Below are 18900 nucleotides of genomic sequence, written 5' to 3'. Positions count from 1 at the left end.
GTGGGAGTGGGTAGAACAGGTGAATATGCATGTGACACCTGTTCTACACATTTTTACATGGTAGTAGGGGGGGGGGGGGAGGGGTGTTCCTTTGTCTGCCTGAGGAACTGTATATTTTATGCGCACGCGGCATATTAGTACCGTAATAGATTTAGGAAAATCAAGGTTGACGTATTCTCGATCGCCGACTGAGACGACGTGACGCATGCGCAGTGCCTTAAAATGACGTCACACGTTGCAGTCAAAGCTGTCGACGTGCAAATCTAAAAGTCCCTATTACAGATGGTCTCTATCATGATGACTTTAAGCATTTTCATAATGGAGTAGAAGTTTATGTTTCATATTTTCTTCCATACAATTTGTCAACATATTTGACATCTGTTCAAACAATACAATTTAAAAGTAGGAACATAAATATAATTAAAGAACTTGTATTACAAGGAAAGGCGCGAAACCCGATAAGCATAGCTTGTAATGAGTACGCCCGAATACACACATACAATTATACATTAAAAATGAAAAAGGAAGACTGTCGGGTTGGATAATTATGAAGTTGTTGATTCTTCTGGAATGTCGACGTGATGGCATGAGGAGGTTCGTTAGAATTTAATCGAAACATAAAACAGCCTAAAAAGAAATTATACAGGTCATGAACTTTGAATATAATCAAAGGTAACATTTGAATGCAGCAATATTTGAGACAGAATAGCTATAGGTGTTTGTCGATGTCGACGTTACTGGGTCATAGATTTAGTATAATTCAACCATTACTATACTTACAGCATTTGCGAATAAGCAACATGTTAACACTCCCAGCATCCAAAAGACCCGAAAGTTTCCATCAGTGCGAACAGCCATGGTGTTTTTGTATCCGCCCAAGTTACAACGCCAATCCGAACGAGCTGATGACGTACAAAACGCCGTTCTCCACCACGCAAGAACAACCCTAAACAGCGCGTGGTTATCCGGTATGGAAATGTATCCAAATCGGTGGATTTGTTCCCAAAACTTCCTTCTATGAATCGTGTTAAAATTGCCCTGAAGGACAGGAGAATCGAGTCCAGTTAAAGAATAAACCATCAACAAGGGGAGAAGAAAGTACCCCTAATCGTGGAGTAGAGTAGAGTACCGGTGGTGATTTTCTTCCGTGGGGTCACAAAGTTTTCAAGAATGTGTGAAAGCAAAATAGATCCAAGGTGTTGGCACGCCAGCCCTGGAGGATGGTATTGTATATATGCCAGCGGTCTTGCGAAAGGAACTCGAAATGATCATGCAGTATATATCATGTCATAATTAATACCTGTATCGAATACATGGTGCCTATCCAAGCATAGGAGGTGCTATTATGTTCCGTTTGTATATGCTTTTCATTTGGACGTGAACATTTTTTGTGTGGGATTTGGATGAATCGGTGGAAAGAATTGGGCAATTCCATTTCCGAATGATAGAGAGAGGGAAGAAGTTGAAAAGAAAGAAGAGAAAAATAGATATTGAATAGAAAGAGAAAATAGGTGAGAGTTAAAGCGAGAGAGAGAGAGAGAGAGAGAGTGAGAGAGAGAGAGAGAGAGAGAGAGAGAGGGGGGTATGTTGACAGTCTTGGAGAAAAGTATTTATAGCCATGGTAAAGCATAGACGGTAAATGAAAAACAATGAGACATCGAATAAGATTTGGGGGATAATTTAAGTGTGTAGAAAGAGAGAGGATATAGAGGAATCGCAGAAGGGACATATGAGAATGGGCGAAATCGAGAGCGACTAGAGGGAGGGAGAAAGAAAAAGAAAGATAGAGGGGTAGATAGAGAGAGTGTGTGAGAGAAAGAGAGAGAGAAAAAAAACTTATGAAAACTTAGAGAGGGAAGACAACAACCATGAAAACTTAATAAGTTCAGAGTTATTGAGGAATACTGATTTAATCGAAGGGATAAACATGTGCAAGATAATGAGAAACACTTAAGATTATGAATGAAGAAAGAGAGCAAGACGAAATAGAGAAACGAACAGCATGAGAAAAGAAAGGGAGAAAAGGGGATATAAAATATGGAAATATAATAAAGAAACGAAGCGGAAGGAGAGAAAAGATCGAATTATTAAGAGTGGAGAAAATAGAATAGAGAGAATGGGATACATAGAGAGGAGGAGAATGAAGAGAGAGAGAGAGAGAGAGAGAGAGAGAGTAGAAAGACAGAGAAAGAAGAATTGGAACTGAGGGAATGAGGAGATACAGGTGTTTTTTTTAATCACCAGTTTTCATTACAGTTACGTGAGGGATAGTCCTACTGGGTACCTGCTGACACTATGAATATGACGGACAAAGAAAGCGGACAAAATATACAATTCCTCATTCTTCCCTCAAAAATTGCTATGGTAGACAAAGGAACATACCTTCACTGCTATCATGTAAAAATCTGTAGAACAGGTGTCACATGCATATTCACCTGTTCTACACATTTTTACATAATAGCACTGAAGGCATAGGCGCCGGAAGTGGGGGGGGGGGGGCAGTTGCCCCCCCCCCAGTCAAAAAAGTGGGGGGGGGGGGGGCAAAACGCATTTTTGCCCCCCCCCCCAAAAAAAAAAAAAAAAAAAAAACGCCCCCCCCCCCTCCAAAAAAAAAACAGTAAAGGAGTAAACATGTTTTGTATTTTTAATCCAAAAGAACGTAACAATAATAAAAACCTGAATTAAATCATATATACAATTCCATTCAAAGAAAACCGAAAGTTCACAGGAATTGAATTTCATAAACATTGCGCATGCCACCTATGCGGTATTTATCAATGGACGTCTCTATAATAGCGATACGCGCATATCGTGAACATATTGTGCGAGAATGGGAAAGCGTGTCGGTTTTTTATTATAGGGGTGAGAAGACATGAGCCCCTGACCGCTGGCGTATTGATTGGGGGGGGGGGGGTGATGTATTTCTTATTCGAAACAAGTGATTTACAAATGTTGATGTTGGGACACGATTTTCCGGCATTTTTTCTCCATTTGTGTAGTAAGTCATACCTTTTTATGCGTTTGTTGGAAAATAAGAAATTCCCAAATTACAGTCAGGCGAAATACGCTTATTTAGAAGCCTTTATGTCATGGTCTGCAAAGTGGATGGGCTCGAGCCCCCCCCCCCCCCTCCTTTTTGAAACAGTATGTTAAAGAGAAAAAGAAAGAAAGACGGAGAAAAAAATAAGTGACCTGCCAATGTCACAAATAAGGTATAAAAAATGCTCATCTGACCGTAATTAAATGATTAAAACCCCTGAGCTTATGGGGGCTCCGCCCCCGAACCCCACCAAGGGACCTAAGGCGGGCCCCTGGATGCTCATCTGACCGTAATTAAATACCTAAAACCCCTGAGCTTCCGGAAGCTCTGCCCCCTGGAACCCCACCAAGGGCTTTAAGGCGGGCCCCTGGATGTTCATCTGACCGTAATTAGGTACCTAAAACCCCTGAGCTTCCGGGGCTTTGCCCCCTGGACCCCACAAAGGGCCCTAAGGCGGCCCCTGGATGCTCATCTGACTTTAATTAAATACCTAAAACACCTGAGCTTCCGGGGGCGTAGCCCCTTGACCCCCTGCCGAGGCTCATGCCCTGGACCCCACGGCAATTTACGCTCTACCTAATCGATAATACTCCACTCTGAAAAACGTTCCGCGGGACCTGCATGTAACGTGTAAGACTGGTGGTGATGCAGATTTTTCGTCTGCCCCCCCCTTCCAAACTATTTTTCTCATTACGTCACTGCCCCTGGAATGTGAGCCCCCTGGAATGTGAGCCCCCCCCCCCCCCCCCATCCAAAACTGCTTCCGGCGCGCCCGACTGAAGGGAAGTTCCTTTGTCTACCATAGCATTGTTGAGGGTAGAATGAGGAACTGTATATTTTGTCCGCTTTCTTTGTCCGTTATATTCATAGTGTGATCCCCAGTACTTTCTAATCCTCGGTAATAAACTCCTCACCGTTGAAAGTTTTCAAACTATCGAAAGCGAGATGTACCTGCGCCTATTCACATTACCGGGACTGTGGCTAAACTTTCAGGTCCAAGTCGCAGGTCTCTCGTCTAGTGATTATACGATTGCATTTCCCTGTTTCTTTACGGATTTCACGCTAGGTAGACGTTTTTTTGTAAACCGCAAATTCTTTTATCCATTCTGCATGACTGCCTCGGCATACCCCTCTCATTCATATTCATAATGATAATTTCGCGATGATTCTCTCTCTCTGTCTCTCTATCCCTCTCTCTTTGTCTCTCTCTGTTCCTTTCTCTTCCTCCCTCTTTTTTTCTTTGTTCTCTCTCTTTCACCACTCCTTTGCTACTAGGGACTTTTAGATTCGCACGAACACAATGGGGATTGCTACGGTCGACGTCCTTTTAATGCACTGCCTTCAATGGACGTCACACGTATCAGCCCACGCAAATCTAAAAGTCCCTATTACCATCATTCTCCCTCACATCCACTCCTACTTTACATGATTTCTAATCGTTTGGGAAGCTAAGAACTTCGTAGATAGACTGCTCGAAGAAGTCCCTGATTAAAAAGGAAATGGCCTATACTTCATATCGGTGATGTCGTGCACCTTGGTAACTGTAGGGTCTCATGGACCTAACTGAAAGGTCCATGGTCCCATCCTCTCCATTTCTTTCCCAATATCCCGTCACAACTAATGAAACAGATACCAGACCGACACCGGGGCCCGTTTCATAAAACTTGTTATCTATAACAACTGCTAAATTTCTATGAAAATTTGCTCTCAGCCAATCAGATGCCATGATTTCAGTAGCTTATAACAGTAGCTTGTAACTTGTTATTGATATCAAGTTTTATGAAACAGGGCCCTGACCAAACACAACATGACATTACCATGAATTGCTAAGAATCGATCGGTTCGAAATCAGTTAGAGGTCGGGGTGACGCCCTGCTCAAAATATTGGTTCAGCATTTGCCAAGCAAGAGGTTAATTATCCACCCCACCAAATTTGGGCATTTAATTTTTACCCAACCTGAGTAATAAATTGTCCAATTAGGGACAAACTATTTAATAATTAATTTAAGATGGGCAAAATATCAACCAACTTGGGGTTTTTTTAATGCAAAAAGTTCGGTGGACACGTAATTACCTTCATTGTACATTTTTAAACCTAATAATTTTACGAGTGAGGCATTACTGGTTTCACAAAATTATACCCTGCATGGCGTCAATTTAATCCATCTATACACTCACTCTCACCCACAACTTGTCACTGCAATTAAGACTATGGTCGTAGTATAAGTATATAAGTATAACTTTATTAACAATTGAAATTTAATATTCTTTGCATTCGTAGCTCTTTTGCTGTTTCATGTTGGACAAATATAATCATTTATATATTGTGGACATTCATTGCTATATGAAAAGAAATATACACATATTTAAACAAAAATGGAATATGAGAACAACAAAATGAAAAAGAAAGAAATGAGGTGTAGAACCTCTCTAAAAGCTTTTTTTTTCATGACCACACGACCCCTTGAAATATAATCATGAAATGGTCACACTTTAATGGTCATATCGTTGAACAATAAAGAAATATGCAGGATATAAGTGCACCAAAAACCAATACAAAATGATGCAGTTGACAGTTGTTCGCATGGCGTTCTTGCATAAAACACATCGCGTTGCATAATTGATAAAAGAAACTATAGAGAAGTAACAGACATAATGACATTTTTCCCACTTTAACCACTTGACAATGACTGTAATTCTATATTCCCTGTAGTAGCATGGGAGATTAAAAGACTGTTGATTCTTACACCCTCAAATAAGTTGGGTAAAATCTTACCAAATATTGTGGGAAAAATAAAGTTTTGATAGATGGTATTCTATTATGCACGCTAGTCGGATAAAAAGTGTACCTCATGGTATGTTCCATTTTACCTATCAAAACAAACGTGCGTGTGTTTTTTTCATCAAACATTGTGTAAATCCAACTGGATTTTTGAGGGTAAAACCGTTATGGTTACGCTTTTACCATGCCTTTCTGTAAATGAAACATCTTAAAATAGCATGCGTATACGTATCAATCTGTCTGTACAGCCTGGGCAGTGTCGTGCTGGTTGGATCTCCAAATGCTTGGGAATACATATATCTCAGTTTTATTCATACATGATCATTCTACAGTGACAGTGTTTGACTTGAAAAAGTTGTTGCAATATAAGAAAAGTCTCTGTGGTATATAGTATATTGTTGCAGCGCAACACGAAGAAAAATATCTAAACATGGCTGAATACAATGGCAGGCCTAACTAATGTTCAGACAATCGTGCATTTCGCGGGGAACATGTACATGTAACCATCGAAGGAGACATAGTTTAATAGAGATTGTGATATTTGACATGTAGTGGAATTGAAGTCCACTTCAGTCCACTGAAAAACATAACAATATGACAAGTTAAACGTTGCATTTGCGAGACTATTTTGAGGGTAAAAGAACACAAAAAATTTACCTTTTAGGTAAATATTAGGCAGTAGAATCATCTGGATAGATACTGGTAGTATTATACAACAATATACAACTTCAAATAATAAGACCGCATATTATAATTTCTGGAGATTTCCTTAAGGGATAACAAGCTTGATAAAAATTTAATCATTTCCTCTTGATTTACATTTTTTCATGTCCTACAGTAAAAACACGCTTTTTAATAAAGAAATTTCCGTCTCTTATTTACATATAAAACTTTCTATCAAGAACATGTTCTGTCAACTGCAAGTGTGATGAATTCTATACATAATAATTCTAGATTTAATCTAAGTAATGATTTGGAGGAGTGTATTTGTCATGTTTAGAGTAGATTCCAGTGTATGTATACATAACTTTGTAAACCTTGAAATATATGATATAAATTCATCCTAATGCAGCCCACATTAATAATGATGATAATAGTGGGTTCGTACGTATATGGCGCTCCACGAATATTACCCTGGCTTTAGCATGGCTTCCATTATGGCGCTTTAACATGTCAAGGAATTGATTCCTTCCAGATACCTCACTTGGGTGGAGTGTGGCAAACGTAGATCAATGTCTTTCCAAAGGACATTAGGGCCGCGGCGGGACTCGAACCACGAACCATGCGATCCACAGTTCGGCGTTGTACCCAATAGACCACGTCATCTCCAGCTCAAGCATCAACTAGTCTTTACTGGCTCCCTTTTCACCAGAAATATTATATTCTTAGATGCGCAGGTCATGGATTCGGTCACCTGCACCGCATGTCTGCCCTTAAGCAAGACATTTTTTTAAATCTACATTCCTTCTGTCCAGGTGTTGAATGGGTCAGTATCCTGCAGAATGCGAACGCTAATGTGGTTAGATTGGCATATGAGCGCCTGTAAAATCGCACCTGGCTGTAATGCTCACCAGGAAGAGAAGCATGTGCACTACTAAATTATTAACGGAATAGTATAAAGTTGAATCGAATGACCGTGATAATAAAAAATTACATTGTAAGGTACTTTAAAGAAACGTAGTTTTAAGTGCTATACAAACTTGACTATTAATACTGTCGATAGTATTAGAATTTCAACAATTATCTACAGCCTTCTTAAGTTTAATACACTGTCGTCATAGGAGGGATGCTTGTTGTGGAGTTGTTAAAGGGAATGTCTTCTGGTACATAGAGGATACCTGGAGAGAAATATACAATGAATTATGAATTAGGTATATTAAATACTTATTGATTAATATTTAATTTCACCACTGTGAATTCTTTTTCAAAATAGATAGCTAGATATATTTAATAAATAAATAAATAGGTAAATGAATACAATATACTGTATATATGTATATAATATGTGTGTGTGTTTTGTGTGTGTCTGTACGTTTGGGTATGAGTATCATTTATATCAAATGAATGAATAAATAAATAGTACCAAAAGGACGTTAAGGCGTACCAGTCTTTATAATCTTGTAAAACCTTGTAAAATCTTGTAAAACAAGTGTACATGTACATTTTTTTTGTTTAGGACGTGCACTTATAATCCCTGGTAAATGATTACGTAAGCTCGATTTAAAGGGGCACGTTCCCGCCAGTGTAGTTATCGGAACATGCCATCTGCGTAAGAGCCGTATTCTGCCGGTGTCAATAGGCAGCTATAGCGCCGTCCGCCAGCGCGTACGTATTTTGAGCGCCCTCTGGAATACGGGGAACATGCCCCTTTAACCCTTCACTTACGGGAACCTGGTGGTCCCTGTGTTAAGCCTATGGGACCCAGACAATTCAGTAGTTAACGGGTTAAGAATGGTAAGGGCAGAAAATAAAGGTATTTATTTTAGTAATGTAATAGTTTAAAGTATAAATTACCTGCGATGCATGCAGTCATGAAGCAAGCGACCGTTCCAGCGATTAGGGCTCGAATTGCCACTGCTGCTAAGTCACCCTTCCTTGAGGGCGCCATAGGTCCTAAAGCACCTAGTACAATGCCTACAGAGCCTATGTTGGCAAAGCCACAGAGGGCGTAGGTAGCAATAACTTCCGATCGAACCTGTAGAAAAGATCCGGGGGAAAATGTGTATTATTATAAACGATCGCTTCTATAAATATTGATTACGGCTAACGGAGAGCAACACCAGCACAACCAGTAGTGTCGCCCGTACATACCTCTCTGACTTTTCTGAAGGTTTTTCAGGAGACTGAGGGTCCAAGAGACCGCCAGTATCTTTCTCAAAGCTTGTCCGAGTTCTCATAATATCGAAGTTGTCGGTCTCGTTGGTTCTCGGTCTAGCAAACAGAACAGAGCACCAGGGTTCTATTTTACCCAGACGTTTGGTTTTGAGAAGATTTTTTGTTTTTGTTTGAGAACCCCACTAAAAAGACTTGAAATTCTCGTTCGGATATGACACAGCAAACAGCTGCGTTTTTTGGCAATGACGTGAGCTGCAATTTAAGCTTGACATTTCTTTAACTTATCTTGTAACACAAAGCTCCCTGAATATGCACAAGTTTTTTTGTTGCACGCAGTTACCATTCATTTTACACATTACAAAAGAAACAACGACAAAAAAAAAACCCAAAAGGCTTTTTTTTCTTCTTCGTTACAGCTGTTTACCGCTGTTTTGCCTTTCAGCAATCTCAAAAGTGTAACTAAAAATCCTTTTAGATGTCATTTATAATTGTATGGGGAAATAATCACGAAAACATGAAGAAAAACAGACTTCGAAAAAAGATAAAAAATTGGAGGACAAAGTCAGCAACACTTTGTAATTCATAGGCCAAAAAGCGAAAATAGTGCTCGCACATTCATATGGGTGATGAACAAGGCTACTCAAGTTGAGTGGTGTATTTTCGGAAGTCTTGCGATTATAGTAGTAATTGAACTTTAAAGAGTTTATCAATTGCAGTAAGGTTTGGTACTGTGGACATTTTAGGGGTGATGTGTGTTCTTGTTTTTATTTTGTTTATATCGTTTTTATATCCCACACATTTTGAAGATTCCTGACTACTGAACATTTTGTTATGTCTAAGAAAAATTATGAATGTAATTACCGAGAGCGTAGGTCCTGCGCCCGTTGTCCTGTTCTCAATGTACTTCCCAAGGACCTCATAGGCGTAGAATTCATTGACGAATGTTTTCAATCCGATAAGTTCAGCTACAACCCTGCAGTCTGCCCACTCCACCCCCATGATGAAGGCAATTGGTACAAACACGTATGAGCATATAAACTGGGAAAAGGGAAAATGAAAAATAATTAATAATATGGTTATTTACATAGCGCCGGTATCCGTCAGGTTCTGACGCTCATGGCGCTTTACACATATTACCCTGGTCGTAGCCGAGCTGCCAAAGTAACTAGCGCTCAAGCATATCAGATACCCATTTATACCTGGGTGGAGAATGACAAATGTAGATCAATGTCTTGCCAAAGGAAGTTAGTGCCGCGGCGGAACTCGAACAGCGGACCTTATGATCAACAGTCCGGCGACGTATCCACTCAACCCCGACACCTCTACGTTACAAACAATGCATGCCACAAAAATTAAACAAGTAGTCCAATATGTATAAATAAAAATGTAGACCAACAGACCAATAAAAGTTTATGATTTGATTTGATTTGATTTGATTTATTGGTTTCTGCATCTTTCTTTTTTGCATCATTCATTTTCATGAACATAATATGGTTTGATACAATATTTCAAATGTACATTATTTTATACAGATAATATACGAAATTAAACAAATATATTGAATGCATAATTAACACTAGAAACATGATATAAACCGAATGGCCCAAGGGCAGTCAGTTGGGAGTTTGTTGGTAAATGTGATTGGTTTGGCGGTGTGACGGTGAGTAATCAAACTTTATGGGCCTGTCTTCAGTAGCTCGAGATTGTCAAATATCCCGCTATCCCGATCGCAAATTATCCAGTTAATTTGCGTCTTCTTCAGCCCGAAGTTGCAATTAGCGAGATATTTGGTCGAGATAATCATCCCAAGATATCTTGGTCTAGTTTGCAAAGTATCCCGCTAATTTATTGTCCGATGTGTCTTCACCAGCCCGAAGACTCGCACTATGCGCGAACGCTGAGCAAACTATCTCGAGCTAATTTCTCGAGCTCGAGTTTCAAGTATCGAGGTCAAGTTTCGAGCTGATGAAGACGCGATTTGTAACTCCGAGATTATTTCTCAAATAAGAAAAAGCGGGATATTTGTCAGGTGTGACCGTAATCGAACTTCATTGTTACCTCGAAGGTGAGTTGTGGGTAACCGACGAGTCCTCCGAAGTATCCAAGCAAAGCGTTCACGAGGGCCAGGAGAGAAAGAAAAGCTATGAGGTTTGCAGCGACGTTCAGGACCAGTGGAATGGCTTGCGATGCTCCGTTAGCAGCTGCTTCAATGACGTTTAGCTCGTCCCTAAAACAATGAATGTATTTATCTTTAAACATCCTTAAAAAGGGGTTTCGACTTCTGAAAAGGGCGAACATGTGGAAGAATATCACTATAGAACTGCCGCAGTTGGATGCTTTCTTTTGATATGTCCTCATAGGTCAATTAAAAATGCGTAAAACAGTTTTAAAGGAATCTAAAAAAAAAAATTAAAAATTATATAATTTTAATGACGTAATCACTATACGGATGGGCACTTCAAATCGGCTGCATCTGTAATGGCCCTGCGAGGAAGTGCAAAACAACTCTCCCATTCGTTTCATCATACAAAATGACTAGAATGTCAATTTTTCTCAATTTATAACTCAGGAAGGCATTTCCTATTTAGCGGACCTATATTATGCTATTCATAATATATTTTGAGTAGTGCTCTAATGGAAAAGGCATTTAGGAAATAATAAATGTAATGATACTTTTTTACGAAACGAGCGGGAGATTTGTCCGTGGCAACGTTTCAATCCACTGACAAAACTGGCAATTTTTGATTGTCATAGATTTAGTGATCTCATATGCCAAACATTCATAACTCTCTTATTCTACACTCCTGACGACCGATAGTCAACCTGTTCGAAACGTTGAGCCACTCATCCTCTCCAAGAGCTATAGTTCTCCGTAGAACTATAAGCTAAGAAAGATAACAAACAGTCCTTTTAAGGACTACACACCCCCAAGAAAGATTACCGAGTCAGAGTCCTTTTCAGGACTCATCAACCCTCTCTCTCTCTCTCTCACATGGTGCACCCGCAAGCCTACTGTATCTCTTATTCTTGGAGTCCAATTTATTTCAAGCTTTCACTATTCTGTTTCTTTTATTTTTCTTCTTTCATACAAATGAACCTAGTACATAGGTTTGATTGTCCTTTAAAGCTTTAGACCAAATTTAGTTTCATGTGCGTATAGTCCCACGAACCCATATATATATATGCGCAGTGCTGTTCAGTCAACTTGATTCATCTTTAGAAAAAGAAAAAAGGGAATGACTCCAAAATACTATACTTAGATGCAATACTCAATTATTCTTGCAATTGTATGACTCGAGGCAATAAAATTATTATTGTTTTACAAACATTTAATCCTGATGTCCAGCTCAAGGCCATCCAATATTATATAATTATAATTCCTGCCTACCCTTTAGCCAACACCATGTCCTCCTCGGTGAGGTGCTTCGATTTCTCGGTCTCGGGGTAGAAGAGCTTCGACATCGCCAGAGCTGCGGGGGCAGACATCACCGAGGCGGTTATGAGATGGGTCGCATCGATACCGTAGAGAATGTATGCTCCAAGAGTGCTTCCTGCGACGGTCGCGAAGCCACCCGTCATGACGGCGTGGATCTCAGAGCGCGTCATGTCCTTCAGGTACGGCTTGATCAATAAAGGCGCCTCAGTCTATAGAGAAAATGTATTATTTTTGTTAACTGAAATGATGACTCATGGATTTAGGTGGTTAAAATCTCCCCAAAATAGTTTACAAATAATACACAGCAGTGAGGGCATTATTATCAACTACCCACACAAGGTACCTTTGGAACAGTCTAACCCGCCCGAGGCGATAACCGAGGGTGTTTGGACTGTTTCGAAGGAACCGAGTGTCGGTAATTTTACTGATGCCCGAACAAAATGATGCTTACTATTTGTTTTATAAGATGATGTTTTATTTGTTTTATAAAATGATGTGTTATAACTGTTATAACATGAATTTACTAATGACTGGTCATTAGTAAAATTACGGCAAAATAAATGCCTGGTCACGTGTACGCTCTCAATCAATCATTCGATCAGGATCCGCTTCATCATCTTATCAAATACTATAATCAAATCGACCTTATGGTTTGGAAAGATGTTACCCTCTGTAAAATATTTATTCACGTTATTTCTTTTTTTTAATTTCCTAATGATGCTTTTATAACTTCTTATTACCATGCCAACAAGTATGTTGCCTGCTTCGTTTAGTGATTCGAAGGCAAATATTAATCTTTTATTTTGAAAAGATTGACTTATGAAAAAGTGATCCTTTAAATGCTCTATAGCTACGAAAACAATAGTTACCTCCCTGTAAATATTTCCTAAATGAGCTTCGACGTTCTTGTTACCATGACAACAAAATTGTTGCCTGCTGCATTGATTGCTTCAAAGGCAACTAGTTTATTTTGTATCTGAGAGTAACTTTTGAAAAACAGTGATAATTCTTGCTCATGGCTCAGATAAACATAACCCACTGTATAAATTCACATCTTCATCTATTTCCCGATGTTGTTTCACATTCTTGTTACCATGCGAACGAAGATATTGACTGCTTTGTTAAGTGATTCGGAGGCAAATATTAATGTTTATAAGCTGATGACGTAGATCATAATCAAACGATTGGTTGAAAGCGTACACGTGACCAGGCATTTATTTTGCCTAACGCGGAATTTGGGGAATGACCGGTCATTACCCTATGGTAATGACCGGTCATTGGCGATCATGTTTTGTGATCGCAACCATTGAGATTTATCGTTTTACGTTTACTCGCGAAAATAGCTGCCGCGGAAGTTTAAAACGCATTAGTTATCTCAGTTGGATCGAGATCAGTCATAGATGTAGAACTAGAATTAGTAATGTATGGACTTTGAGATGAGGGTGATTTATCAAATAACAAGGATCCACGTCATAATGTAATAAAACAATTAATACACAGCATTTTTTCGGACATTAATAAAATTACTAATGCCCTCACTGCAGTGTATTATTTGAATATTCATTAGAAAGAAAGTTTCTCTGAGATTAACTTTTGAATGGAATGATCATTGAGTAGTCATATCTTGAAAACACTAGTTCCCTCCCGGTATAAAATATCATTTCTTTTCCATGATGATGATGGTGATTCTCGTTACCATGCCAACGAAGATGTTGCCTGCAGCATTGAGGGATTCCGAAGCCGATGTCCTCATAGTACGTTGCATCAACCAGGCTACTTTCTGGATGACAGTCTGCATCACTCCCCAGTAGTAAAGCACCGAGATGACAGCGCTAAAATAGATGATGATGGGAAGGACCTGAATAACATTTTAAAGTGGAAGAGAAGAGATATCACAACGGCTACATAATTATGAGGGGGAAAGAAAATCGTCTTCAGATATTGATACCGTCACAGATTATCCTAACACAAAGATTGAATTTAATGCAAGGTTCTGGAATCATCAAAATGATAAGAAATTTGGCCCAGTCTTGGTAAAGTTACAAGCACTCTACACAGAAAGATGTATATGGGACTACGCACACGTGCGTTATATCTATCAGGTCCAAATAGATACACTAATTTACCAAATATATCAATATGTAGGCGGCTTCTCGGCAAAGATTTGTACCATCACATATTAGTCAAAACATATTCTTTCACATGATTGGTAATAAGAGCTTCTATTTCATTTTTTGAGACCAAAACTGGTCTTTACCTTTAATAAAAGCACTTACCGCAAATGCAAAGTAATGTTCCTGGTAATTTTCACCGAATAGGAAGATGGCGCCGGCGGCAGAGAAATTGAGGAACGCGTAAACTACATCACTGAGCCACTCGAATAGAACAAAGCCTGGATATGTCCTGAGGATAAATAACCCCAACAACATCTGCAAGGCAAGTCCCCAAATGACCGGCCTCCACTTGACCTAGAATGTTTGAGGAGAATAATAGCTATATTTCTATGTTACACCAGGCGCAGATCCACAAAAAGATTGTTTTGGGGGTTCAAGGGGGAGGGGTGTTGAGTAACACCCCCCCCCCAGAATCCATGTTTGGGAATAACTCAAGACTGCGTTGCGTTTTAACACACCCAACTCATTTTATCACATAATTTACCAAGGAATTCAGGAAATCTAAACCAAGGTTGTGTCGATACATGGACGTATCAAAACAAGTGCAATTTGACTTTTATGATTCTATATTCCCATGATTAAAAATGTATTAATGTTACTGTTAGTATTAGATAGAGTGTTGGGTGCAGGGATGAATTTTAGAATCTGGTTAGTGTACGATATTGACTCCAGGGGGGTGTTTCACAAAGATCCTAAGTTGTACTTATCTCTAAGTTAGACTTTAAACTTATGGAAAGCCATGAGCATCCTTGGAAATATTTTATAAAAGTTAGTTTAAAAGGCATAAAATGTTGATTCAAATCATTTATATTTTTTATTATCATAGGAAATTTCATGTTCTTAATGTGGAATTTATGATAAGTCTAAAATAGTTGAATTTGTTCTTTTGAATATATTTCAAAATAAGGCTACAAATGGCTCTCCATAATATTGAAGTCCAACTTAGAGTTAATTTCGACTTCGAATCTTTGTGAAAAGTCTAAAATGCTTGAATTTGTGCTTTTGAATATATTTCAAAATAAGGCTACAAATGGCTCTCTATAATATTGAAGTCCAACTTAGAGTTAAGTTCGCCTTCGAATCTTTGTGAAACACCCCCCCTCCCCCCCCCCCCCCCGAGCTATTATCGCCGGATAATGTGTCGTACAACCAAAGGAACTGCGTTGTGAGGGAAACTGGCAGAATCGTACAATTTACAATGAGGCCTCCATCCTTGTCAAGCTTTGCTTATGATTGCGGTCTCCTGCACTTTTCCAACAGAACAGTTCGGATAATACTTTGAATTTATGATTATATGTTATGAAAATATTAAGTTTCATTATTATATGTACATATATTACGTAAACAAAAAATGTTGGTATGAAGAAATTATTGTTTTTTTTATGTTGTATTATACCTTACATTTATATGTTCTTTGTTATTCAGTTATATTTTATATGGAAACAAATGCAGAAATCAAATCAAATCAAATTTAAAAAAATAAAAAAAAATCCCATACTGACCTGGGCTGGATATTTAGAAAAGACGTAACTGAAGAGTAAGAAGAAGGCCAATCCTGCCAGAGAAATGAGGTTTTCAGGAGTGTCTCGGGTAAGGAAGTAGAGGGCAACGCCTATACCGGCAATTACAGCCAGGATGCACGGCCTAGTGACAGATAAAATATAATCGTTGTAAACTAAACCTTTATCATGTGCAGTAGCGGTTTTAGAGCTGTTTTGGTGGGGTTCAAGCTGCCCAATGATAATAATGATTATTATAATGATAATACCATTAATATTACTAATTATGATGATAATGATAATAAAAATATATGATAACAATAATGATAATAATATAACAATTATAATAAAAGTAATAATAATAATAACAAAGATAATAACATTAAATTTGATAATAATATCAATAATAACGATCATAGTAATAATTATATAATAATAATAACAATAATAATAATACTAACAACAATGGTGCTAATAGCAATAATAAAATGATGATGATAATAATCACAACATTTGTTAACTAATAATACTAATTATATACCTCACTTATGTAATCCAGCAATGTGATTGGTCGAAATTGCATTCATAAACTTTCACTGTTCCCGAAAATTCCCGGTAACCATGGTTAAAAAACAGTTCAAAATCCCAATAACCATGGTTATTGGGAAAATAGGTCAGTCTCCATGGTTACCCCATAGGTTTACATGTTACAAAAATGGTCTGAGCGATCGAGGATACCGTACGTGTGCGAAAAATTGGTCGGTAATTTCAATAGAATTGAATCTCGATCGACCTTACCGATAATTTTATCTTGCATTGTTGACATTAAGACGAAAATAAACTTCCAAAAACAAAAAAACAACATCTGCCGATAGATCTTGATCTAAATTCGTGCCAATATGCATTGCAAAAGTAAAAGAAGGGCCTGTTTAATGAAGCAGCCGCGAAGCTTCCACCACGCGAAGCCGTTTTCAATCCATTTTAATGTATATATAAGAAAAAACTGCTACATATGGGAACAGAGCGCGATAGCCGAGCGGTTTAAGGCGGCGGTTGTTACATCACCTTTGGTACGCAAGAGATCGACTCCCATTTGACAAAAGTTTTTTTATATATTTTTTTAAAAATATTTTTAAATTTTTTTTTTCGGCATATAAAAGTATTAATGACTGCTTTAATATTCGAGAAATAGTTGTTTTTATACGCTCTCGGGAAGGTTACAATTGGGCTATTGCCCTCGGCACGCCTCGGGGCAATAGCACAATTCTAACCTTCCCTTGAGCGTATAAAAACAACTATTTCTCTCAAAGCAGTCATTAATACTATATTATTTCACTTCAAGCACCCCCCCCCCCTTAATAACACCACAGACTCACATGAAGAAAATGGATGTATGAAGCCCAAGCATACCCGCCCCATGTCCCCGTAAAACTATTCTGCCAGAATTACTCCTCATTGTTTGTCATATTCATTACCCATTGCACCTTAAGATACCATACTTGTATAAGATTGTGAATGTTATATACACTGTTTTCGTTTGTCTGTTACGCTCTCTCGGAAATATGAACAATATTTTCTCTTTTGGAGTTATGAATCCCATGGTATAAAAAGTTAGTATGCTTGGAATTAACCTTCGAAATTTCGAATGTAAGGAAAAACGGACATTCCAAAATACGAGTGCCCAACCCCGCCCCTCGTTTCAATATCCCTTATTCGCTACTGTGCATTAAATGATCAGGCGAAAATTGCGCTGGTGTTTATTTTATCAAAGATCCTGGGTGAAGGTTAGGGAGTGGGCGTAGTACATGGTACGGGGTTGAAAGCTCAAGTCGAGTAGGATAAGAAACTGACGCAGAGAACCGCATCACATACCATTTGATGTAAACCCAGGACTTGTCGATCTTCTCTCCAATCGGGATCATGATCTTTTTATAGATCTTCTCTCCTTGAGTGTCTCTGATCAGGATGTAGCCGTAGACAAAGACGACGAGGCCCGTGATGATAAGAATGACGAACGCCTCGTCGAAGTCGTAGATGCAGGCGTATATGAGGAAGGCCGCATATCCCATTAGGAGGATGATCAGCACCATGTACCTGATCATCGTTTTGTTCTCGCTGAGTGTCTTGGTGATACTGTCTGTGTAAACGTAGATACCCTTTTATTGAAAGGGGGTTGAAAAGAAAAATGAAAATACTTCAACTTAGGTAAGACAAAGTTTTGGTTTGGGGTCACGAATTTGGTTCAGATGAACATATTGGAAGCATATGCGATTGTACAATGTTCAATGATCGAGTCTAAAGTGATGAAATTATAAATAATAAACTATTTATGTTATATAGCGCCCTCTCAAGACTGATATTACTTTAGCTTTCAAACAATGTTTCTTGACTACCGTACAATCGACCAATTTGCTATTCCCGTTTGGAAATTGTATATTAAAACTGTATATTCTGAGATTTTCATGGTCGCAGCTACCATGGAATGCCTAAGGAGCTATTTATAATATTTTAAATGTACCAGAAGCACCGGTAAATTTTTGATTATTCAATATCTCGAAAGCAGAAGTGTTTTAGGGGCTACATTTTTTAGTGCTTATAATACATCCAAATGTATCAACATTTTAAAGAATTACTATCCATCCGATTTTCCCAAAACTTTGCATTACCTTTAATCTATAAACTGAAGCAGAAAGAAACAAATCAAAATCACTAAGGCTTTTGTCAATTCTAGCCTCGTATAACTACTTTAGAAATGCGCTACTATTATAATTTGTACATGATTTTTCTTTGTTGGATATTCAACAGTGAACATGGTATTGAAACTGGCCTTGACAGTCTGAGCGATGGCGTTTTTTAAAACTTGAAAAATGATATTTCAATAACATTGCTAATTTTGGGTTGCTCCACCCATGAATCATAATGTGATTTATCTGGCTGTGTTTTATTCATCACACAATCAGAAAAGTAAATCCTTAAAAGTCCACATTGAAGAACGGTTGGAATTTTTTTCAAGGGTTGAATTCAACACAGGACTATTATTAGGTCGAAATTCAAGACTAGGGTAATTTGTGAAGAAATCCAGAGGGTATAAAAACAATATAAGTAATGATGATGAAAATAATTACAATAATAAT

At 38.3% G+C, this 18900-nt stretch overlaps 1 protein-coding gene across 1 annotated transcript in view; it reads right to left on the bottom strand.

Annotated features, from left to right (window-relative positions):
• Positions 1-5263: 5263 nt before the first annotated feature.
• LOC105441640 (solute carrier family 28 member 3) overlaps positions 5264-18900 on the bottom strand; it is a 28586-nt gene continuing 14949 nt past the window's right edge. The window contains exons 5-13 of the mRNA XM_030987757.1: positions 17639-17922; positions 15770-15911; positions 14370-14561; positions 13790-13951; positions 12046-12302; positions 10716-10884; positions 9519-9695; positions 8337-8517; positions 5264-7660 (exon numbers count right to left, since the gene is read on the bottom strand). Of these exons, the coding sequence (XP_030843617.1) occupies positions 7584-7660; positions 8337-8517; positions 9519-9695; positions 10716-10884; positions 12046-12302; positions 13790-13951; positions 14370-14561; positions 15770-15911; positions 17639-17922 (1641 nt within the window). The 3' untranslated portion in view covers positions 5264-7583. The remainder of the gene's footprint in view (positions 7661-8336; positions 8518-9518; positions 9696-10715; positions 10885-12045; positions 12303-13789; positions 13952-14369; positions 14562-15769; positions 15912-17638; positions 17923-18900) is intronic.

Source organism: Strongylocentrotus purpuratus, unplaced genomic scaffold, assembly GCF_000002235.5.
Source record: "Strongylocentrotus purpuratus isolate Spur 01 unplaced genomic scaffold, Spur_5.0 spur5_scaffold_17, whole genome shotgun sequence".
Taxonomy (NCBI): Eukaryota; Metazoa; Echinodermata; class Echinoidea; order Camarodonta; family Strongylocentrotidae; genus Strongylocentrotus; species Strongylocentrotus purpuratus.
Note: the sequence above shows the minus strand (reverse complement) of the source record. Positions and strands in the feature narration are given on the sequence as shown.